General features: G+C 45.6%; 1 protein-coding gene across 1 annotated transcript in view; it reads left to right on the forward strand.

Moving 5' to 3' along the window:
• CFAP46 (cilia and flagella associated protein 46) overlaps positions 1 to 25,986 on the forward strand; it is a 1,558,477-nt gene that overhangs the window by 310,871 nt on the left and 1,221,620 nt on the right. The window contains exon 11 of the mRNA XM_086922533.1: positions 5,809 to 5,907. Within this exon, the coding sequence (XP_086778659.1) occupies positions 5,809 to 5,907 (99 nt within the window). The remainder of the gene's footprint in view (positions 1 to 5,808; positions 5,908 to 25,986) is intronic.

Raw genomic sequence — 25,986 nt, forward strand, 5'->3', positions numbered from 1 at the left:
GGGGCTACCTTGGGCCTAACTTAGGTGTGACTTCAATGTAAGAAAAGAGAAGATTAGGGCCTGGCAAGCGGGTGCTTTTTCCAGGTGGATGTGGCAGTTTGAACTGCATGCAGACAATGCAGTGGTAGGTCTGATAACCCTTTGAAAGGCTGCTGGTGTGGGTGGCACAATCAGTGCTGCAGGCCCACTAGCATATTAAACAACACAAGAGCCAACACTGGGGTGTCAAACTTTAGATGACTGATTACTATGTGGCGGCAGCTGTTTCGATTGAAACCAAAAACAACCTGTTTTCATTTAACCACAGACAAATTTATTCTCTTTATAAATCAAACTTTTTGTCTTTTTCTGTTTTTTAAGCACACTATTCGTCGTGCATGGAAAATACGAAATATACAGAACAATGAATTATATATACAAAATGTACAAACAGATAAATATACAGTTTCAAACACACTTGGCCATACATTCATACAACATGCATTCACAACAACAGACAATATATAGAGAAACACTGCGTCCAAGCATCGGTCAATCAGTTCAATGGAAAGAATTGCATTCTATGTTTGAATGATCTGTTTTAGTTGTAATTGTCACAGTCTGTCTTATAGAACCAAATGAATCAAACAACTGTTCCAACAAAAATTGGTGACCAGATGCGGGACAAGAAGCTGGTCGACGCGTTTCGAACCCCTTTAAGTTAAAAGGGGGTTCTCCTCAGGACCGGATTGGTTCTTAATCCAAAAGTATTAAGAACTCAAACAATGGCAGGCAGGTGAAAATCCAAAGTGAAATAGTATTTCCCAATAAGCGTGATCAAAGTCGCCTTTCGTGGCTTGCTTCGTGCTCGCTGTTCTGACAGCCGGTGTCTGTACGCCCGCTCCTCTGCGGTGCGGGAGCAAGGCGTGAGACCTACTCCTTCGGCGGTGTCCGTGGTTCACACTGCTCGAGTCGTCGAGTGGGTGTGGTGCCTCAGTGCTTCCTGGTTTAGACCCTTCTTGATTCTCCGCAGGCCCACTAGCAGCATTTGATTTACAGGCCCTGGGCACACACAGTGCACTGCACTAGGGTCTTAGTGGTGCATCAAATATGCCAATCATGGAAACACTAACCCATATCATAATTTATACAGGAAGCACTTGCACTTTGGCACTGATCAGCAGTTGCAAAATGCCCAAAGCATCTAGACCAGCAAAAACTAAAATCAGCACACAGCAAAAATACAGGAGGCAGAGGCAAAAAGACAGGGGAAACCACACCAGGAATTCCTGGTCTAGCAATTCTCCAAATGTTCTTTGCAAACTTTCCAGGTAATTTTGCCTCACCGCCTGGAGACTGGCTCACAGCGACACTATCTGTGGATCTTAGGAATTCCTCTGGTACTCTGTATAATGTCTTCAGTGAGCAAAACAACTTAAACCAAGTGGGAAGTTTCAATCCCACTTTAATAGCCATGTGGCAGATGTTGAATATTGATTCCACTATTGGGGCCCTAAAAACAGCCCAAAGTTGTTCCCTGTTTGAGTATTTCTCTCCTGTTCAGAGCCGAAACAGTCCTTGCTTCATGTGGTTTTAATATCCCACAAGATGGATGTCTCAAACAGGTATCTCAAACAGGAGGAAACAACATGAGTCCAATCGTGTTGGAGGGCTTTTCATCTGACTGCTGTCAACCTTTGAGAGTTGCATTTTGTGGAGAGACGAAAGAGCAGGCCCTGTCTGAACGATTCCCACTGTACAACAACAAAACTGTTATTTCCCTTTCTTACATCTTACATCAAGCCAAATGATGGTGGTCAGAAAGAGACAGTCAGAAGGCATCTTCTAAAAAGATCACTGCTACATAAATTACACAGCCCTGTCTTCTCCTACCACAATTTACTGTCTAATGCTAATCCAAAGGTTTTCCAGTCCAATCTGGGAACAGTGTACCGTCACCATAAACACCCCCTCAGAGTTATCAGTGCAGTCTCAAGACACAAGACAATACTGGCAATTTACCTCATTGAGAGCAATAGACATTTTTCCCTCCAAGAACAGGCTTTTTCCAGTCCTTGTTCTCCAGATCATAACAACTGTGTTCTACCACCATGGCTCCATAATTATGCCCCAAGAGAGTTGCCCTGTGTCCTAGAAAGACACACTTTGTGCATACCTTCAGATTACAAAGCTGCTCGCTGGATCTCAGATCCTTCACACAGGCTGTTTCTAAGCATGGGCGGAAATCCGTTTCGCTCGCGGATTTTGCGGATTTTCGGTAAATTCGCAATCCGCGAGATTCGCGAATCTCCCGCAAAATCCACAAATCCGCGAGCAGCGGATTTTATGGCTTGCTCGCACTGTTCGCGTGAGTAAGCGCTAAATTGCAGAAATACGATCTTAGTAAAACTGAAACTACTTACCAGGTTCAAAAGTTCAGGCTCATCATTAGTAGCATTTCCTGTAGTGCTTCCTGAGGGGCCCCTCCAGAGTTCAGTTGCCAGTTGCAACTATTATGTGACCCTGCTCTGAACCTCAGAATAGTTACACATATGCCACAAAGGTCCTGAATTACAGCTAAGGGAGACAAGCAGGAGCCAGGCTGGAAGTTCAAATCCATTAATCAGCCCCTAATTCATTATTGTCAGTTGGGGCAGGGCAGGTGTTGTAACTAATTTTTCAACAATGAAAGCACTTAGCAAGTGCAAAAGATCACTAATCAGGAAGCACTAAGGAAGCAGGTGCCAGCTAAAAAAATATTCTGTGACACATTAATCAGCCCCAAATTAATTCAGGTCACTTGAGGCAGGGAAGATGTGCTTTGCTTTGCCACAATAATGTACACCAGAGGGTGCTGTGATGAAACAGAGGATGGCATGGGTGGGCCAGAGGGTGGCATGAGTAGTCAGAGAGTGGCAGTGGTGACAGAGAGTGGCAGTGATGAAGAAGAGTGTCCCAAACAGGCTGGACACGTAGAAACAACAAGTTCGCAAAACTTGCGACCCGACAGGTAAGTTCGCGTTTGCGAAATTGTAAAAAACCCTCGCGAACTGGCAGAAACCCGCGCGAACACAAAAAAAAAATCCGCGAATTCGCGAGAATTCGCGGATTTTGCGGATTGCGAGTTCGCAAATCCGCAAAATTCGCGAACGCGAGATTCGCAAAATTCGCCCATGCTTAGCTGTTTCTCAGCTTCTGAGCATGATTGTCATCCTGGGCACAAAAAACAGGACACTAGAGAGGACTACAATTGTCATACTCATGGCAGTCCTATTAACATTAACATTAAAATGAGATTTCATATAGAAATTAACAGATTTTGTTAGAAAGATTAATGCAGTCGGATGCAGAGCGATTGGTGATTGACACCCAGAAAGAGCACAGCTAGAGGAACCTTGACAGACTGGGTGAAGTAGAGAACTACTGTTCCTCTAGACTGACCTTAGAGGATTTACATAGATGCACATTAATGCTTGTATGCAGGCATGGACAGTCAGAGAACAGGGGAGAAAATCCTTTCCAGGGTCTGTGATTTTGTGGACAGGTACAAATCTTCCAATGAACATGCATCCCTCCTATTTTGCCCCAACACCCTGAGACATAATGACGTTTTTTATTAAGAACATGTGACATGTAATCTTCGGGTTCAAAGTCACCTTGTATTTAAATAACCTTTCTATGGCCTAAACATCACCTTTCAAACACCATTGATTAATTCTTCATTCAATATTCACCATCTGCCACATGGCTTTTAAAGTGGGATTGAAACTTCCCCGCTTGGTTTAAGTAAAAAAATGGAGTGGTTTGTTACTCACCACCAATAAACTACAACTACATCGACCTACCCGAGTTTACACGCTGTTTTCTGCATTAGAGCCTTGAAAAAGTGGTATAAACGACGAAACATGTGTTGGCTGTTCTGTTGTATCATCTACGTGTCAACAATCTGTCAAAACGATCCATCTAGGACCAAGGCTGTGCCATATTAACTGTTCAACGTTTGAAAATAAATTATTGCCTGACTGCATGCCAGTCAGTTTGAACTCTTAAATGTGCTGTGCTCTACTATTTGTTTTCTTATCTCTTCCTGCATGTTCATTGTTCATTATTGATGCATCATAGTCAAGTGAAGCAATGTTTGTTTATTTCCATTGACATTGTTCTCAAAGAAAACTTTCCAAAATGAGCAAAGTAATTTTGCAGTTTTCCAAGGCCCCTCCGTTATCTTACTGTACTGTATTCATTCACAATAGTTTGCTGTTGCTTTTGTAACTAGTATGTCCTGCCATCTCCGGGTGACATTAGCCTAGAGTGGGCAAAATCAATATTGATGTAGTGGGATAGTGCTTGGTTAGCAAGGCAATATGATGTTTAATAGAGCTGTGCTCTGCTTTACTGAGATTGTAACTCTTTTGCTCACACCATGATGACTCTGAGGTTTTAGTACTTTTCTATGCCTGAAAACTATATAGAAACCCTCGATTTTGAGGGAGAGACAGATTTTTTTAGGATGTCTTTTCTTTTTGATGCTACTAGGGAAGCTGCCCCATTTCCTATTAATTTTCCTGCTCATTTGGAACTTAATATGTTCTTGATTTTGTGCCTGTTCTGTATTGGTCTCTTAATGAGACCTTTTACGGCAATATACCTTCTTGTATTTACATTTACAGATTTTGTCCCACGCCTTATGAATTTTTGTAATGAATGTTATTACATTTCTGTTCCTGCCCTAGAACTCAATTATTCAGTCTGTCAAAACCTAATTGACTGTAATTTCGATATTCGTATGGTGAATTGGCGACGTCTCTCTGGGACAAATTGTCTCATGAAATTGACATTTAACACTGTCTCCGATTCATCCACCTGTGTGCATGCTGTTGAGGTAACATTTTGGGGTGTGCAATTGCCAGTGTCTTTTGCCATGAACGGTAAAGACACTTTACTAAAAAAGGAAATCTGTTGGTGTGAGACTGACACTTCCTTATGTTGCTTAAAGTGTAGCTGAGGTGTTTAACGAGCAGGAAGTCTTCAATAGCATCAACCTGTGCCAAGATCCACCCGATAAGTACTAATAAAATACACTCTGGTGGTTGTTGACCTAGTTAAGTGACATTGGCATGTCCCACCTGAAGTGCACTGCTTCCTTGAAGGACTGGCTAAGTCAGTAACATGGGCGAGCTTGAAACCTCCCAAGATGTCAAGGCATTGCAGTGCTGTGTTGTGTAGTAACTGATATTATTGTTTGTGCACAAGGGGCACAAACTGGGCTAACTGCAGCCCTGTGGAAGAATAGCTTAAGGTAGGAGTGGCAACATTCCATCTTATGGGCAATGCAGCAGATGGTATATCGTTCACGTTGGTGATGGAGTATCCGGTCCGTCAAGCTCTATATTATGCCTTATGTACCTAGAAGAAGAGCCTCAGACTTTCCCAGAACAGCCTCTTAGCCCCTCAAAGAGTATAAAACCAGCTTGCTGATTAACTCGCTTTCAGATGGGAAAAATGGTAGTCTCTATGTGGTCTTGTATTCTACCTACCTACAGACTCACAAGTGAAAAGGCAAATGCCATCATTTAGTATGATTGAAAACACACCTATATTGTTTTAACAAACTAAAAGAATCTTTTGATGATGTTGAAAAACAATGGCCCTGGTTCGAGTGAACAAAAAAACACAGCTACTGTGGGTGCACTGCAGTGCTGCAAATATCATTGGCAGAATGACTTTGTTTTAATGGATTTAGACTCATTAATACAATGTGAAAATTTGAATCATCACATTTCATGTTAACCTTTTCTTCAACTTCTGTTTCTGTTTCTATATCTCTAGGACCCAGGAACGCTAATTGCAATTTCATGTCTGGAATGTGAATATGAAGTTCAAAAGCTTGGTTCAAGAATTGCAACTCACTCTAAGAGTGCTGTTGAGGTACTGAATTGTATTATTTACTTTAACTCGCATTGACGATGACTAACCTATTACAATGTTGAGTGCAAGGTGAGTACTTGAGCAAGCAATCTCTTAGAAGATGTTATAAATAATTGGTCAAACAGTCCCTTTCAACTAGTTACAATATGTGAAGTATAACTGCTGCATCTACTGACACACATTCCTACTGAAAAGAACCGTTAATCGAATATTGCAATGGTGTCCTGTGTGAGACTGGGACACCATAAGGTGACGCCTAAAGGTATGATGAACCGTCAACAGTTCCTAATTTTGTAGGAAACAGCTGTTATAGAGTGCCACCTTAAGAGTAAAGGCTTAAACGCTTTATTGCATATTGAAGGTGCACTATTGCAATTATTTATTTGCTCTTACCCTCTCTACTACTTGTCCAGCTACTTCTCAGGGGCTCCCACCATTCTGTCCCTATGCTATCCCACACTCAGTGCCCTTTGTCCCTCTAATTTCCTGCCCATTCCTTAGAATTAAAAGTGGTGTGCACTGTCTGAACTATGGGGCTGTAGTTGTGAACCTTGTTAGTGGGCTCATAACACACCCATTCTGACTTTCTTCATTTTTGGCATCCCCACCTGTTGGCTTCTAGAGCGTATAATATTCTACTTGACTCATAAATGATCAAATTGTTCTGGAGAAGCGCTGAACTAAAACGCCATTATGCCTACTCATTTGATAGATTACTTTGAATTAAATTATTAGCAACAGATATGCTGGAGATGCATGCTCCCTAAGATGGTGAAGCAGGTGCACTGCTACATGTGGTGCTTCTGGAGGTAAACAAGAAGATTTTGAGGCTAAGTCACCTGTGCTTCATTTGCGCAATCAATATACAAGAGTACTGGGAGCCTCACAGGAGTGAATCCCAGCATAAGTAATATAATTTGATTATTTGTAAAGGTAGACAACATCCTTCAGCATATTTAAGATCAGAGGTGTAAAGTTGGGAATTTCAAGTCCATTAAGAAAGAAAAGACTGTGGGAGATTGGAATCTGAGAGCCAGGTTCCAAGGTTGTAGGCCAGATCATCTCAGTAGGTAATGAGGAGGTAGAACTACCAACCACCACAATTTCTTCCTTTCTGTGTCTGATTCAAGCTATTGTCCGACATCCACGTGTTCATGGCTGGAACACAGTTGGACAGTATGTTCCAGGAGAAAAAACGTAATTGGTTATAGTTTGAAGATGAGCTGGGTGTGATCTGCATAGTCATTAGACTTGAAAGCAGATGAATAGATGGTAGTTTTCCACCAAACATTCTTACACTTGAATAGGCTGTGTCCTGCCTCCTCTTAAAGGGTTGCATACCCTGTCTGGAGCCCGGACAGGGACGGCATTGAACCTGTGCATTTTAAGGAGGATTTCTAGAAGCTTTTCTGACCTTTTAGATGATGGACACCAGGTATAAATATTGGATTTCAGACACCACCTCTTCAGTACACTTCTGGACTTGTAGATATTCTGCCAGGAGGATGGACTGCTGTGCTTCTGAGAAGACTGTATTTCTGTTGGACTGCTGCTCTGAAGAACGTCTGCCCTGCTGTGCCAACTTTTTGCCTGCTGCCCTGACTTTCTGGCTGCTGCTCTCTTGCCTGGGTGAGATGGACTGGATCTTCATCTTTTATACCCAGGATCGTAAAGGGACTCTTAGGGCTTATTGGCTGGCCTCCTGAAAGACGATTCCAACAAACTTGAACCCAGCACCTTGATTCTGCCTTCTGTGATTCCTACCCTGCCACGTGGTGCCACCCTAATCCTGGACCCTTGGAAGAAGGCTTGACAGCTGCCAGCTCATCTGTGAATCCAGCAGAACTGACGATTCTCCTCTGCTCTATGGTGCAACCCCAAGAAGAATCAATGCATCGTCTCTGCTGTGAGGGTTCTCCCAGCCCAAGGACTTCGAATCGACCTCGCAGCCTGCATTGAAAATGCCACCTGTGCGAAGTTTTCCTGACGCAGGTCCTCACATCACAAATCTCTCGTCAAAGGTAGCCTCAACGACAACGCAAGTTCTTGCATCACAGCCTCACAGCTACCTAGAACAAACGCATTGCCTCGACTGCACGACACATCCTTAACACCGTACTTCGCATTATAAGCCCTGGACATTGACACAGGACCTCGCAGCACTTGGAACAGATGCTTTGCCTCCGCTGCTCAACGCGTCCTTGGTGTGAAACATTACATTGCTCTGCAACCAGGATCTAAGGTGCAGTTGTTCAGTGGGCCTAACTGAAATCTTAAAACCTGCCTATCTCCATTTGTGCAGATTGTATTTTAGTTGTTTTGGTCTTGTTTTATTTATGAAAAATTACTCTACGTTTCTAAAATAGTGTTGGGTCTTTTTGTGGTGTGTTCCGCATGGTCCAGTCATTCCGTCGAGCGATCCAAATAGGCTGCCATGGCATCAAGTTTAGCATCAACGGACTCAAGGCCAGATTTCAAGTCCAACAAGAAGTCGGCTGTAGCATTTCCAAGGCCCTGCATGTCCAACACCGATTCAGTGTCTACTTCAGGTACAGGGTCAGTTTGATGTGGAGTTTCCAGTGCATCAAAGGACAGTTTGCCCTGTTTGGTGTTTCCTTACCCCATGCTGCCTGACTGTGATCAGATGGTCTTATCTGCACTGACAAATAACAACAGGACCCAGCTAACGGAGTCTGGATGCAAATTATTACCTGATCAGTTCGGACACAGGGCAAGGAGCCAAAGGAATGGGCAGCCACTAATCTGCTCGAGATAGGGAGAGACCCCCACTGTTCCCCTGAAGAGTTTGAACAATTAGGGATGCAAATCACTGGATGCAGGGGTATTCAATGCCTAGGCAAAGATGGTATGTTGGCGGACTGGTTGCCTAGTCATGAATGGTATGTTCAGGCAGGGCCATAAGGATGAGAGGAGCCCGCAGTGTGGACATCATCCAGCAGTTAATCTGATCTTGGCGGCTCATCCTAAAGGATTTGCTAAAATAGCTGCCAGCAATCGAGTCCTGTGCAGGTCGCTCAATGGCAGTTGGTGGTCTTGAGCTTGAGAGGAGTCCTCTGGATTCCGGAAGGGAAAATGCCTCCATCTAGTGTCGCACAGCCCAGGCTGGCAGAGGCTCTGGCTGCAATTAGAAATCCGCAGGATGGCCGCGCACCACGCTGACATGAAAGCAGCAACCCCACCTGACACGGAAGGCAGGGGGAGGGGATGGCATCAGGCTCACTGGCAGCCCCAAATATGGCTGGGCTTTGGAGTAACATCCCCCCTCAACCCTCAGGCTGCAGGCTTCTACCAGCAGTTTCACTGAGAGCCCGGCCAGGCAGAGTCCCTGTGAGGCTACCAGCCCTACTCTGCAAACATTTCACAGTGGGCCAGCTCTGGTTGAACACTGCCTGCCTGTCACAGATGAGTGGTGCCTCCTGGAGCTCAGCTCTAGCACGCCATCTCGGTTCGCTGCATGGCCACACCCCTTTTACTGAAGATTTTATTGTAAACCTATTTACTACAGATGAGAACATAGAAGCGTTCACAACTGGCAAAAAATATTGGAACATACCCTCTGCTCCCAACTGGAGAAATTGAGGGTAGAATTGATGAACTTCCTGCATTCTTTGGGCTTTTGCCTATCGAATAGTCAATTTGAGGCAGACCAGCCCTCATGTTACAATCATTTCTCTTCGCAGAAAATAGCTTTGTTGGATTACACGAGTTGACAACTTTAAAGCTATTGTAGAATTCAGAATTATATTGATTTTTAGGTAGTTACCTGTAAGAAATTGGGTTATTGGTTGAGGAGGTGAAACCCTACTCAAGAAGGAGCCATAGGTAGCTTGGCACTGAGCAGTCAGGCTTAACTCAAAGGCAATGTGTACATTATTTGTGCAGCACTTCACACAATAAAACGGTGAAAACACACCATAAAAAAATCCCACACCAGACTGGAAAAATAGCATCATTTTAATAAATAGTCAAGTCAAGTCAAGTCAAGTCAAATAGGCTTTATTTCGACATAAAAAAATATCTTAAAAAGCATACATACATAGTAAATTCAATTTTTAACATTGCTAATTAAAAGGCATACATAGAATAAGACAACAATACAAAAGTCCAATTTGTAGAACCGGAGTTATGCTATTTTAAAGATTTCAGTGAAAATAGCTTGAAAAAGCACAAAGTGGCTGTAAGAAAGTGACTCTATATATACTGGACTAAAGTAAGGTACAGTGTGTATAGAGCCCCCAGTCCCCAGAGGTTTGGCAGAGGCTAAAGTTAGATGTAACCTTACTCTCTAAAGTGATAGCTTGGTCGAGCAGTAAGGCAGTATCAGAGGACAGTGTAAATCATTTGTTGTACACACTCAGTCAGCAAATGGTCTGAAGTGATAGCTTGGTCGAGCAGTAAGGCAGTATCAGAGGACAGTGTAAATCATTTGTTGTACACACTCAGTCAGCAAATGGTCTCACACACTCAAGAACTGAACTCTAGGCCACTTATTTTGTATAAAAATATATAGTTGTTTTATTTTAAGAACCAACACGGTATCAAAATATACTTTCTCAGAATGAGTTACTTTTGTTAAATACTTTTCAAATAGGCAATAGACTTTTTGATTACAATAGTTACAGTTGTTGCAATAGGCCACACAATTTCAAAACACAATGCAACATTGAGCTCAATGGAAATTTCTAGATAAATGTGTGTTTGTATTTATATGGCGCCTTCTACCCAGAGGTCTCGTAGCGCTGTATTCATACGGCTGTGGAACCCTTCCTGGCTTTCCTGTGAGATGTCCACTCCTGGGTACCCCCAAGGTGAAGCCAGGCATCCAAGCGCTGCTGGGACCGTTTTGGAGATAAAGCAAGCTATTGCCCAGAGTCACAGAGTGGGACCCATGATTAGACTAGGCACTGAGGCAAGAATTATCATGTCCGGGAGATTGAGTCCAAGAGCCACTGAGGCGGGAATTGAACCCTGGTCCAGGGCCAGACCTCTGCATCATGGTCTGCCGCTCTAACAATTGAGCCACGCTTCTCCACTGAGCCACGCTTCTCCTCTAAATGCAATTAGTTACTTTATGGATTACTTTACTAACCACAGGACTGGATCCTAGATTCAGTCCTGGGACATCTCCTGTAAACGGTTGAGTAAAAGTATTTTGGTTACAGTAGTGATTTTTAAGGAATATTACTGTATTTTAAAAGTTGACACTTAGAAACTTTTTCCCCTAGAATCACCAATGTTATCCTATGGGAGGAAATTCACTTAGCAGGTAAGTAGTGTTATCGTTACTTTTTCTAAATCAGGGTTGGATCCTGGATCCAGCCCCAGTGCATTTCCTGTAAACAATTGAAGGAATGCGTTTAAGTCGTACAAGCGATTTCCAAGGATTATTTGTAGTTTTTGAAAATCGACAGAAACTTTTCTGGTGAAAATCATACAATGGATTCCAATGGAAGGAAATTCAAGTTACTGGTAAGTACGGTTACAATTACTTTTCAGGGTCAGTTCTGGTCTAAAAGATGCAGCACTGGGTTCTCTCCTGATAACAGGTGTGTAAATCGGAATTAGTTGTTCAGCTGATTTTAGATGAATATTTAAATGTTTAAAAACTCCACACTTAGAAGAATTTTCAAGTGAAACCAGTCAATGTTATCCTATGGAAGAAAAGTGAGTTAGCAGCTTTTGGGTAAGTACTCGACTGGCAGAGTTAAGGTTCTGGGCACAGACTCAGGGGTCTCCCAGGGTCAGGTAGGTACAGTTGGTACATCCTTAGCGGCACAGAGGCAGCCGGGAGGTAGTTAGTCCCAATGTTATCCAATGAGAGGCAGGGGGCCTTCGGTTGGTGGCTGCTGGCAAGCATGCCACGCAGCTGTGGGAGCTGGGCTCCTAGTCACTTGCTCAGGGCAACTGGGAGAATAGGTTAGGACAAAGGTTGCACTGCCAGGGACACTTGGGCGGCTGGGTGCAGGGCCCTTTTCAGCCGTCGGGCGCTCAATGTTATTCAATGGAGATCTTGGGAGATGGACAAAGGCTGCAGGCTCGGGACGGAGATTCTTCAGGAGCGACCAACACTTTGAGAGGTAAGTTGGGATCTTGGAGGATAGGTAGGCACCCAGGAGTTAGGCACAGGGGGCCGTGGGGCGCCGGGTGCAGGGGTGTCTTTTGACGTCGGGAAATCTTACCCTCAGCTGGTCGCGGTTGGAGGGGTCCCTGGTTGTGAGGCTGCAGGCGTCGTCTGGGTAGTCGAGGAGGGTCCTTGGGCACTGGATTTCAGGTCACAATCGCCAGAAGGACGTCCTCAGGGTCTTTGTCCACTCAGGCACAGGCTGGGCTCGGCAGGTGCAGAGCGTGCTGGATTCCTGGTTCCTGGCTGGCACCAGGGGTGTTGCTTTTTGAGCCAAGCTATTGCTCATAGAAGTTGAGCAAGGCAGGCACGTCCTCCGGGGTTTTCAATGTTGCTGTCTGCAGGAGACGTCAGGATTTAGAAGGAGCAGGTTCATGATTAACAGGCCTTTAGGGCTGGGGCCAAGTCAGTTGGTGTCGTCCTCTTGTTAGCAATTGCATGGCAGATCTTCTTCTTCTTGATCTTCTTTCTTGTTTTCAAATCGTGATCTGAGGAAGGAAGGTTCAGGGTGCCCCTAAATACTACATTTAGGGGTGTTACAAGTAGGGCAAGGGCAGGGACCAATAGGTTGAGTACACCCCATATCCTGCTCCTCTCCTGTGGAAGGGGGGCAGAGGCCTAGTTCTGATTGGGTAGGGCTCCCCATCTTCAAGATGGCGGTAGCCTGGAGTCGTGTTTCACCTCGCCTCTCCCACCTGAGGGGTGGAGTTGGCACAGGCTGTCACACCCCCTTTCCTCACTTAGGGTTTCCCACTAGTCTTCCCGCCAGAGTGTCGGTCAGAACTGGTGGGGGTCGGTTGCTGAGTACAGCAAGTGGCCTAGAGAAGCCCACAAAGGCGGCATGCCTTTGAAGCTTCCCCTGCCCATCCTGGGGGAGGAGACCTAGCACCTCGCCCAGGACGTGCATTGTTGCAGGCCCAGGAGAGTTGATGGCTCTCTACTCAGGGGTCCAGCAACATGTCTGCTGTGTGTCAGCCTAGGCAGCCTCTCAAACCAGACGTGGATTGTAGGTTGGGTTCAGGGGGCAACTCTAAGTTGCCCTCTGTCGTGCATTTGGCATTAAATCCCACACTGGCATCAGTGAGGGTTTAATGTGCTGGGAAGTTTGATACCAAACTTCTCAGTCTTCAGTGCAGCCATCATGGTGCTGTGGAGTTCGTAATGACAACCTTGCAGCACCATATATCTTTAATGGCAACACTGCTCTTTCAGTGTCCAGGAATGGCCCTGGGCACTGAAGGGGCACAGGGCTCATGCACCTGTGCCCACACCACCGGCATATGGCACCCAGCTAGAGGGGTGACTGATGTATGCCAGTGTAGGGTGGTTGTGGGCATGGCACACAGGGATGTCGACTCTTTGTTTAGTTCTGTACCAGGACACTCAGCCTGCAAAGGCTGTGTGTGTGTGTCAGTGCACAGGCCTCTAAGGGTGGCACAATAAGTGCTGCAGCCCTTAGGGGTCTTCTATGGTCACAATGCCCTGGGTACCTAGGGTACCATTTACCAGGGTCTGACATGTGGCCAGAGATGCCAATTTGGTTTTAGTTTCAACACAGTTTTAGGGAAGGAACACAGGTCCTGGGCACCTGATTGGCAGGAGCCCAGGGCACACTCAGTCAAAGCACATCAGCAATTCAGCAAAAAGTGGGGGCATACCATGCAAGAAAGATGGCACTTTCTCACAGTGGCAACTGGTGATATCTGGTCGCGTCAGACCAGGTACAAGTCAGAAGTTCAGGCCGACTGTGATTGAGCATGGGCCAACTACATGGACCCAGTTAGGCCTGCTGAACAAGAGTACCTTATGTCCTAGTTGCCGAGCAAGGCGAGGTCAAGTGCTGAGGATCCGTCGCGGAGCCAAGTCGATGCGTCAATTCCAGGTGCTGTGATGCTGCAATGAGGGGTTCTGCGTTGTCATCGGGGAATTAATCGGCGAGTGCTTATGATGTGAAGCCCTGCATCTAGGGTGAGCTGCACATTTGAGGCAATGCATCCGTTCCGAGGAGCTTCGAGACTGCAATGTGAAAACCTGCATCGTCATTGAGGCTGCTGTCGACAAGGGATTGGCAAAGCGAGAACCTGCGTCTGGAAAGCTTTACACAGGTGCTGTTTTGATGCAGGCTGTGAGGACGATTCAGAATCCTTATCTTATCTTATCTTATCTTAACAAGGTTTTATATAGCGCTCGCACACCCGGAGGTTTCATGGCGCTGACCAACAGGAGCTATATGACTGAAATCAAATAAATGAAATATAGTTAGGCCGTGGATTGAACAAACAGCCAAGTTTTGAGATGCCTTCTGAACGAGAGAAGAGTGGTGAAGGAACAAATTTTCAGGGGAAGGGAATTCCACAGTTTAGGAGCAAGGGTGGCGAATATTCTCCCACCCTTGCGTTGAAACTTGAACCGAGGAACAGAAAGGAGAATTTGCGAAGCAGAACGTAGACTGTGGGAAGGGGTGTATCTGGGTAAAAGGTATTGAATACATTTTGGACTAAGGGCATGCAAAGTGTTAAAAGCTATACAGGCGATTTTAAAAATGACACGCTGAGTGATAGGAAGCCAGTGAAGTTGCCTCATTAGAGGTGTGGCTGACTGCCAGCGCGGGAAGCGATATATAAGTCTAGCAGCCTGATTTTGGGCCATCTGCAGACGCCTACTGAGGGCCGCAGGGATACCCAGGTAGATGGCGTTGGCGTAATCTAAATGGGACAACACCAAGGCCATCACCACCTGAGTCAAGGCTGACTGTGTAAGCATCCGACTGATCTTTTTTATTTTACGGAGCTGAAAGAAACATGTATATGTAAATGTGGGATACTTGTAAAGCGCACTGTTACTCTACCCGAGTATTCCTGGTGCTATAGATCGCTGGGGAACCCATCCTGGTTTTCCCTGTGAGATGGTCCCTTTCTGGGTATCTCCAGGGTGAAACCAGGCATCCCTGGCGTCTGTGGGGGGCCGTTGTGGAGATGAGGTAAGCTTAATGCCCAGAGTTGCCGAGTGTGTTCCCTGGTTAGAGTAGGCACTGAGGCGAGAATTATCGAGTCGTTTGACCCTGGTCCAAGACCCTGCCGCATCTGGAATTGAACCCTGGTCCCGGGCTGTTCTCAGCTTACAGGTCTGCTGCCTCTAACCAGTGAGCCACACCACTCCACAACATGTCGCCACCACCGAATTTACTTGAGGTTTCAATGATAAGTCTCTGTCGATAAGCACCCCCAGACTTTTGACCGAGTTGGACGGAGTGGGGGGGGCCTAGTTCGGGTGGCCAATAGTGTGGGCCCCAGGGTAGCTGGCTTTTGCCAAAAAGAACCAGTTCAGTTTTATCCGGATTTAACTTCAGTTGGTCCCATCCATCCAATGACGTATGTAAAGCATGGTTTTCTGAAATGAATGAATCGAATCGGATGAATTGTCAATTGTAAAAGTGAGTTGCAGATCGTCTGCATAATTGAAGGTGGTGACTTTGAAAGTTTTGAGAGACTGAAGCAGAGGAAGCAGATAAATATTGAATAAAATAGGGGAGAGTGAGGAACCCTGGGGGACCCCACAGGTAATGGGGAGTGAAGGCGAAGAAAAAGGAGGCAGACCAACTGCCTGCAAGCGATCACTGAGAAATGATCTGATCCAATCGTGGGCTGAGCCACAAATGCCGGCTAGTCTGACACGGTCGAGCAAAATATTATGATCGACCGTGTCGAATGCGGCCGACAGATCAAGTAAGACCAGAGCATGGGGGATGTCCATATCTGCATTGTGACGCAGGGAGTCCAAAACTGCTGTGATAACCGATTCCGTTGAGTGGGCCGGTCGTAACCCGGCTTGGGCAGGATCCAGAACGTTGGTTTGTTCAATGAATCTAGAAAGGTGTGAAGTAACATGAGCTTCTAATACCTTGGCAAGGTAAGGAAGAAGGGAGATTGGCCTATAATTTGCTAAAATGGAGGTGTCCGCTCTAGTTTTTTTTAAGAGGAGCACCACAACTGCTTCCTTGAACGGGATGGGTACCATACCTAAAGGTAATGATGTATTAAGAAGACTTAGCAAAACAACAAAGGAGAGATGCCAGTACTGATAATGTAGTTCAAAACAACCCTTTATCAACCAGAAAAAGATCAACTTCAAGACTGGGAGGTGCTATTAAATAACTGCTTTATTCTGCAAAATATATTAAAAAGTACAATAATTTTGACCTTAGTGGATATGGGGTATGAGAAAGGGGGGTTTACCTAGAACAAGTCACTGGGACCTGGGTCATAATGATGCTAAGAGGGAAGGGGTCCCAGTGGAAGAAGAATAATTATATACAAATTAAACTCAATACAGAGACAATAAATGCGTCTACAATGTTTTAATCACATTATAGAACAAACCAAGGATATAGTATCCAACATTATCATTTCGAAAAGGTTGAGTAGTGCCCCTAGAGGTGAGGAGGAGGTGATATAGTGAGGGTAGTGCAGGTAAGAAGTAGTGACAATAAAAACAGATGTGTCGCTGATGTATCCGAAAATCAATTCTGAATATACATAATGGTCAATGATCCAAACAAAATTATTTCATCGAACACATGCCCCACAATACATAGTATGTAACAATAGTGGATAGGGGGCTGTATTTGAGCAGGGACTTGTCGACGTTTCGCCCCCAGACAGTGCAGGAATCAGTGGAGTCCTTGCGGCGGGTTCTTCATCAGGACAAAGGGGACTAGCAACCTATTAAATCGGTGCCTTCTGTCATATAATCACATTAAAAAAATCCGCGAGAAGACCGGTACGTCAATTTACTTGTAAATGATGGCGTTATGGCGAGATTAGAAGGTTGGCCCGGGGACGCTGGGCACTGGACGTTTCGACCCAGACAGTGCAGGAATCAGTGGAGTCCTTGCGGCGGGGTCTTCATCAGGACAAAGGGGACTAGCAACCTATTAAAATCAAGTAATAGGTACACATTACTTGTCTAATCAAAAATGCCTTAGTCGCACAATTAAAATTAAAATGAACACACCATTATAGGGCCTACCTATTAAATCGGTGCCTTCTGTCATATAATCACATTCAAAAAATCCGCGAGAAGACCGGTACGTCCTGCGGAGAGTTCAAACATTGTATGAATATTTTAAAAGAGACTGGAATGAATAACATTCAGTGCATTTAAATGAGTCAAAAGGACTTACAATTTACTTGTAAATGATGGCGTTATGGCGAGATTAGAAGGTTGGCCCGGGGACGCTGGGCACTGGAATTCACTCAAGGTATCTACATAATTAAGAGATTCAATTACTAATTGTACATATAATGTTTGCTGAAAAAAGGGAGAGATAGTAATCAAGCAGAAGTGGCTTACCGGGTTTAATCATAAAAGTAGAAAACGTCCCCGTGGAATCACGAAGCTCCGCATTAATCAGGGTTCGTGCGCTGAAAGAACGGAAGGGTAGAGCAACGAGTTAGTGTTGTGCTCGAAATTTAGTTAATGAACAAGGCATAGGTATGGAATTAGCCGCCGTGTATCGAGCAGGCTTACCGAATCACGATGAGACCGGCGTCTTCACGGCAGGGTCGGGACTGAAGGCAGCATTTCCTATTTAGTCCGTAACCAAGGCAACCAAGGCACGTGACCGCATTAGAGCTAGTGAACAGACTGTGAGACACTCGGCGCACCTAGGTGCTCGGAGAAATCCATTAATTAATGCATAATGCAGACCCGACTGGATTGGAAAAATTAAGTAGGCAGCCAAATCGGGCATAAATAACGATTGGGGTTATTAAGAAGAACAATCTAAGGCAAGGTAGTAATACTTAGAAGGCCAGTTAGAGAAGGGGCGTATAATGACTATGCAAGCCGATCATATGGCGATAACCGCCATTTCGTATACCCTGCATCATGGACAGAACTCCAATTAGGATTGTTTAAAAAAAACAATCTAAAGCAGTGTGTTGATACTTGTGGAGACCAGTTAATTTTGAAAAAGAGCGTATGACGTCAGGGACATTGCAAGTAAATGATATGGCGTACCTATCATATGATAGTAAAGGCCATTTTGTATTCCAACACAACGCTGATTAGCTGTGATCTCATTCCATAGGAGGCAATGCATATCGAATATAGTGTATAATGGCGTACCTATCGCATGATGGTAAAGGCCATAGTACATTGTCAAGAGTGTACACAATGTGTGAAGTATAGTTCAATTAGATGTATTCTCAAGTAATACAATTAAAACAATGAAGGAGAGCAGGATCACAGGTGTACCTGTCGCATGACGGTAAAGACCTAGTGATTACAGTTAATTGTCACCCGAAAAAGGGGGGGGAGAGGGGTGAAACCTGGAAATATACATACATCAGTGAGACCAGAGGGTACTACTATACAGAGTATCAGGGTAAGGTGGTTAGCTGAGAAAATGAACTGTCATGTTCATTGAGGCCTGATTGTATAGAATTGAAGAAAAACATCCACTTGAGCTCACGGATATTCAAGATAGTGGCAATATTTCCACCCCGGGGTCCTAGATTGGCTTTTTCAAGTGTGACCCATTGGAGACTCTCAGGGGAATGGGCGGCTGATCTGAAGTGATCAACCAGGGGTGCACCTTGTACCTCACACCTGATTCTGCTCATATGCTGTAGAATGCGCATTTTTGCTTTTTGTTGTGTTTGTCCACTATGCAGGGCACACGCTCGATCCAATCTTCACCTCCAGCAAGCATATCTCCTTTGACCACACCACAGCTCTCCAGTGGACAGACCACTGCTGCGTTCACTTCAGCTACAAAAAGACTACGACCCACAACCTCCCACATCCGATTCCACGCAGAAACTGGAACAAAATTACAACAGACCAACTCTTTACATCACTACACCAAAACCCCCCTGCTAAATCATCTGACCCAAACCTTGCAGCAACCAGCCTCACCCAATGGATCACCCACAGCGCTGACGAATTAGCACCCTTGAAAAAACAACAATCCAAACAAATTAACAAAAAAGCCCCTTGGTTTAATGAAGACCTCAAAAAATCCAAGAAGTTCTGCCTCTCCCTCGAGAAAGCCTGGAGAAAAGACCGAACCACCGACAACCAGGCAGCCTTCAAGAACGCTATCCGCAAACACCACCAACTGATTCGATCCACCAAGAAATCTGCACTCAAAGACCGACTCGACAACAACGCCCAAAACAGCAAGGAACTATTCAACATCGTCAAAGAATTCACCAACCCTACCGCCGGCACGAACGACATCACCCCTTCACAAGACCTCTGCGACTCATTAGCCTCATTCTTCCACAACAAAATAGCAGACATACATAACAGCTTCACAAACGAAGCCGGAACCCAGTCCACCCCACCCACCTCCGAACTTAAACACCCCTCTAACAACCTCAGCGCCTGGGACCCAATCTCCACTGAAGAGACCATCGGCCTGATGAACTCCATCCACTCAGGATCACCAACTGACCCATGTCCCCACCACATTTTCAACAAAGCAGACTCCATTATCGCACCCCATCTCCGAGATGTCATCAACTGCTCCCTCAACTCCGCTACCTTCCCGGAAAGCTGGAAACACGCCGAACTCAGCGCCCTCCTGAAGAAACCCACAGCTGACCCCACTGAACTCAAGAACTACCGCCCCATCTCGCTCCTCCCTTTCCCTGCCAAAGTCATCGAGAAAGCCGTCAACAGTCAGCTCGACTCCTTCCTCGAATCCAACAAATCCCTCGACTCCTCACAATCTGGCTTCCGAGCCAAACACAGCACCGAGACCGCCCTCATCGCAGCAACAGACGACATTCGAACACTACTGGACAACGGAGAAACTGTCGCCCTCATCCTACTCGACCTCTCCGCAGCCTTCGACACTGTCTGCCATAACACTCTTATTCAACGCCTAAGCAACGTCGGAATACAAGGAAAAGCACTGGACTGGATCATCTCTTTCCTCGCCGGAAGAACCCAAAGAGTCCGCCTCCCCCCTTTTAGATCAGAGGCCACCGAAGTTATCTGCGGCGTTCCACAAGGATCATCGCTCAGCCCCACCCTCTTCAACGTATACATGAGTCCCCTCGCCTCCATCGGACGCCAACACAACCTCAACATCATCTCCTACGCAGATGACACCCAGCTGATCCTCTCCCTCACCAATGACCCAAACACTGCCAAAACCAACCTCCACGAAGGGATGAAAGAAGTAGCCGAATGGATTAAGGACAGCCGGCTAAAACTGAACTCGGACAAAACAGAAGTCCTCATCCTAGGCACATCCCCCTCCGCCTGGGACGACACGTGGTGGCCACCGGCACTGGGAAATGCACCCAAACCAACGGACCACGCACGCAACCTGGGCTTCATCCTGGACTCCTCCCTCTCAAAGTCAACGCCGTCTCCTCATCATGCTTCAACATACTACGCATGCTCAAAAAAATCTTCCATTGGATCCCCACCGAAACAAGGAAAACGGTCACCCACGCACTGGTTACCAGCCGACTGGACTACGGAAACACCCTCTACGCCGGAACAACGACCAAACTACAAAAGAAACTCCAACGCATTCAAAACGCCTCAGCCAGACTCATACTAGACCTCCCCCGCCGAGCTCACATCTCCGAACACCTGAAAGACCTCCACTGGCTCCCCGTCAACAAGAGAATAACATTTCGCCTCCTTACCCACGCACACAAAGCCCCCTACGACCTAGGGCCCGAATGCCTCAACACGCGTCTGTCCTTTTACAACCCCTCCCGCCAACTGCGATCATCCACTCAAGCCCTCGCCGCAATCCCACACATCCACAAATCAACAATGGGAGGAAGATCCTTCTCCTACCTAGCGGCCAAAACCTGGAACTCTCTCCCCACCCATCTCCGCCTCACTCAGAACCACCTCTCATTCAGAAAACAACTGAAAACTTGGATATTCGACATATAATAGATTATATTTTACCCCCTCCCCCTCCTCCTCAAGCGCCTTGAGACCCCCTGAGTATATGAGGCGCTATACAAATGCCGAACTTGAACTTGAACTTGTACTTTAACTTGATTGTGCTGGAATTCTTTGGTCTGGATGGTAGTATCACAAGCCTTGCAATGGCCGCATCTAAAGTGACCAATAATCAGTTGGAGATTCCATAATGATCTTATAGTTGGTTCCTGAGGGGTGGAAAGAAGGGAACGTACTACGTAGTCTTTCACACTCTTAGCTTTCTTAAAAGCATGTAGTGGATTGTCTGGATGATTTAGATCATCAGAGATGAGTTTCCAATGGTGATTGACCGTGTGTTTAATTTTATTGCTCTTGGTCGAGAAGGTGGTGATGCAGACTATGCGGTCTGGTTGATTGGTGGTAGAGTCTTTTTGTTTCAAGATGTGTAAATGTAAATGTAAATGTAAATGTAAATGTAAATTCTTCACGGGGGTAGAACCAGGCTCTCTTCCGTGCTTTGGTGACCAGTCTCCTGGGATATCCACGTAGTTGTAGGCGGTTGGACAAATCCTCAGATTGTTGTAAATAGTGTTTGAACAGTTCCTGCGGACACGCAGAAATTGTCCGAAGGGAAGATTATCACGTAGTGCCCGAGGGTGATGACTATTGTATTGGAGGAAAGAATTTCTCTCTGTAGATTTCCTATAGAGTGTAGTTAGAAGACGCCCTTGATCTTCATATATAATGATGTCGAGAAAATCGACTGTCTTATTGTCAGACTTGAGAGTGAATTGTAGGTGAGGTAGATGATGATTGAGCCAAGTGTGGAACGATGACAGTATCGTTGACTCGCCATTCCAGATTAGGAGTATATCATCGATGTAACGCACCCAGAGATGTAGATGATCTATGAATGGATTGTGCGTATTAAGTACAGTACTATCCTCAAATTCTGCCATGTAGAGGATGGCCACATCCGGGGCGAAGGGGGCACCCATCGCCACTCCTTGGGTCTGTAGGAAGAACTCGTTGTGGAACATGAAGAAATTTTTGGTCATTGCTATCCGGAGCAAGGCTATAATGAATTCGGTCGGAACTTGCATTGGTGCTGGTCTCTTTTGTAGACATCTGGTAATGACCGCTAGAGCTTCCTCTTGAGGGATACAGGTGTAGAGGGATACTACATCACATGTAGCAAGAATTTGATTAAGTGGGTCAAATGGTAGATTTTCCACAATATTGATTGTTTGAAGAGTGTCCCTAAGGTATGTATGTGTTCCTTCTGCCAGAGGTTTCAAAAAGAAGTCAATATATCTGCCCAGGGGTTCGAGTATCGATCCACAACCCGAAACGATCGGACATCCAGGTGGGTCCACCATATTCTTATGGATCTTTGGGAGTGTGTAGATGGTAGCTAGACGAGGATGTTGTTGGTTTAGGTAATCAAATTCATTCTTGGACAGGAAACCTTGATCGTAACCTTCTTGAGTTACTTCTAAAATTTCACGAGCTATAGCTGTGGATGGATCAGATCTTAGGTGTTGGTAACTGATACCGTCCATCAGTTGTCGTTTGATTTCAGATTCGTATTTCAAAACGTCTTGGATGACAATTGCCCCACCTTTATCCGCTGGTTTGATAACAACCTGCGAGTTGTTGGCCAATGATTGGAGAGCAGCTTTCTCAACCCTGCTGGTGTTGTATTTGGTGAAAGTTTTTTCAAGTAGTATGTTGTTGACATCTCTCCATACCACCGCTTCATGTGCAAGAATTTTATTTGACATGGTATACGAAGGCGGGACAAAGGTGGAAGGAATCCTAAGGCCAGTATAGGATGGATTGATGTATGGTCCAGCGTTCCTGAAGAAGTATTTCAACCTGATTTTTCTGAAAAATTTGAAAAGTTCTGTACGTACTGTAAATGGATCTGGTCTGTTTGTACAATTACATGTCCCCCTGAAGTCTACATGATTCTTACACATACCTCCTTGTATTCTTATCTTTTTATGGTTTTATTCAGGTCTTTTACACTCACGAATTCGATTTCCTGGATAGATTCCAACTGGTAAGCTGATTGGTTTTCTGGGTGTTGTAGTGCTCGTCAGTGTTCTATTTTGAAACTTGCATACATAGGCTCTTCTCTTCTTTTTTTCAGAATAACCTGGCCCTGAGGAGAATCCCCTCGATCACTAGGGATTCGAAACGCGTAGGCCCCCCCCTGTTTCGGTCTGCTTCTGGTTGTTCTAGTGCTATAATTGTATTGCACTAGTCCTGACAATTGTACACTCACTTTTGTAAATATCAAGAAATAATTGACTTATTTTGAACCAAACTAGTGTATTGTTTTATGTTGAATTTTCTACAAGTTTATAGCAGGTATGGTGTTCTCTAAATTTTCCAAAAAGGCTGCAGTATCTAGAGAGTCCCATTTTCTGATAAAACCCTCCTTGGTGGTCGTATTTACTTTAGCCTCAAGGATGGAGATGTTGAATTGAATCAGAAAATGGTCGGACCAGAAACATGGGGAAACAACGGGGGGAGAAATATTGAGGTCCAAACTCCAGACCTGATCAGGTATATGCCCTTTGATATGGGGGGCAGTGTTGATATGATGACTGAAATTAAGCCCTGTGAGGAGCTCTGTAAGTTCACTGGCCGACGGGCCAGCAAGCTCGCTGTTAAACCAAAGGTTAAAGTCACCATTAATAAGATGTTGGTATAATTGGTGACCAAAGTGGCCAGTTGGTCACACAGGGAGAATGGAAAAAATGGCATGTTCTGGGGGGGTCTATATATTAAAACACACAAGAGTGATCCTGAACTAGAGTCAAACTTAATAACTTGATTATCAACTGCAGTGAGGTCGAGGGACGACAATTTAGAAAATGTGTAGCTTTTGTTGTTTATAGCAGCTACTCCACCCCCTGCTTCCCCTGAATCACGGTCTACCTGTAGGATGTAATAATTATCCGGGAGTGCTGCTAAAATATCTGGAGATGATTCAATGTTAAGCCAGGTTTCTGTGAGAAGTAAGATATCAGGTTTTTGAAGGGTAAGGAGAAGAAAAATGTCCAGTTGATGCTTTACTAGGGATCTAGTGTTCAGATAAAAAATGTTGAGCCTTAAAATGTTAGTCAATGCAGGCTTACATTGTCTATGCCGATGAGGAGTTAGGAGCGAGGGTCTCAAGGAACGGGATGGAGTTTGGAAAATGCCCAAATCTTTGATGTAAGAGATGGTAGCTGGGCAAAGAGGACAGGCTGAGTCTTGTAGTTTCAGAAGATCCTCCTTAGAATGGGTAGGTAGAGGGACAGGGGGGCTAGCCCCTAGGCCCGGTGCGACGGGCGCAGACAGGCTTGCCTTTGGCACGCCTTTGGAGCGCCATCGGCGCTTCCGCTGCGCGGCCGGGAGGGGATGCACATTATATACAATCCAAGCTGGAGATTGGCATGAAGGCAACAACAGCAACTCGGCTACTCCCAAGATGGCGGTTCCCTTGCAATCCCCGTAGCAGTACCTAATCGTCTGCACGGGAGAACGAAGTGAGGAGGAAAGAGAGGGTAAGTGCAGCCAGTTGCAATGAATTTAAAAACAACACACAAGATTTATGTTTTAAAATAGCGCAAGATATAGGTGCTCCCGGCTTCCGCCTCAGGAGGTCAACAAGCGTCCTAGTGGTATTGCGCGCGAGCAGAAAGGCGCGTTTTATATACAATCCAAGCTGGAGATTGGCAGGAAGGCTACAACGGCAACTCGGGCTACTCCCAAGATGGCGGTTCCCTCGCAGTCCCCGTAGCAGTACCTAATTGTCTGCATGGGAGAACGAAGTGAGGAGGAAAGAGAGGGTAAGTGCAGCCAGTCGCAATGAATTTAAAAACAACACACAAGATTTATATTTTAAAATAGCGCAAGATATAGGTGCTCCCGGCTTCCGCCTCAGAAGGTCAACAAGCGTCCTAGTGGTATTGCGCGCGAGCAGAAAGGCGCGTCTTATATACAATCCAAGCTGGAGATTGGCAGGAAGGCTACAACGGCAACTCGGGCTACTTCCAAGATGGCGGTTCCCTCGCAGTCCCCGTAGCAGTACCTAATCGTCTGCACGGGAGAACGAAGTGAGTAGGAAAGAGAGGGTAAGTGCAGCCAGTCGCAATGAATTTAAAAACAACACACAAGATTTATGTTTTAAAATAGCGCAAGATATAGGTGCTCCCGGCTTCCGCCTCAGGAGGTCAACAAGCGTCCTAGTGGCCTTGCCTTGAGAGAACCCTTGCAGCAGAGGCGATGTGTCGGTTCTGCCCAGGATTGTGGTATGCAGCAGAGGAAATACGTTGGTTCTGCTGAATCTACTGATGGCCTGGTAGAGCACCATCAGGCCCACTTTCATTGGTCCAGGACTGTGGTAGCACCACTTTCCAGAGTAGGGCTTACAGATGGCAAAGTCAAGGTGCTTAAAGCCTTCTGTCCCTAAGGCTTTAGTCAAGAGTACTGTCAACTTGTCCTTAGAGTCACTCTGGGTTATGCGTTCAACAGATGCAGGGCCAGTCCTTCTCAACTAGGCAAAAGGGTAGCAGGTCAGCTCAGCAGGGCAGCAGCTTTTCGGAGAAGCAGTCCAAAAAAGTTGCAGTCCTTTCAGCAGCACAGCAGTCCTTCCTGGCAGAGTATCCACAGATCCAGAAGTTAGCTGAAGATTGGTATCTGATGTCAATATTTATACATGGGCCCTTCTTTGAAGTGGGAGAAGCTTCTAGAGGTTTCCCTTTGAAGTCCACGGGCATCCTGCCTTCCCTGCCATGGCTCCAGGCTAACTACAGAGGGTATGAAGCCCTTTGTGTGGTGGTAGGACTGACCCTATTCAAGTGTAATTAGGACTGTGCCCAGTTCCGCACTCCCATACTGTCAGTGATGGTCCATCTCAGCACACATAAGCTCTCTGTTGTGTGTGGCTGACTAGGAGGTATACACGAAGCTCAACTGTCAGCTACACCCAGTCATGCGACCCAGAGACAGGTTAC

This window comes from Lissotriton vulgaris, chromosome 5, assembly GCF_964263255.1.
Source record: "Lissotriton vulgaris chromosome 5, aLisVul1.2, whole genome shotgun sequence".
In the NCBI taxonomy this organism is placed as follows: domain Eukaryota; kingdom Metazoa; phylum Chordata; class Amphibia; order Caudata; family Salamandridae; genus Lissotriton; species Lissotriton vulgaris.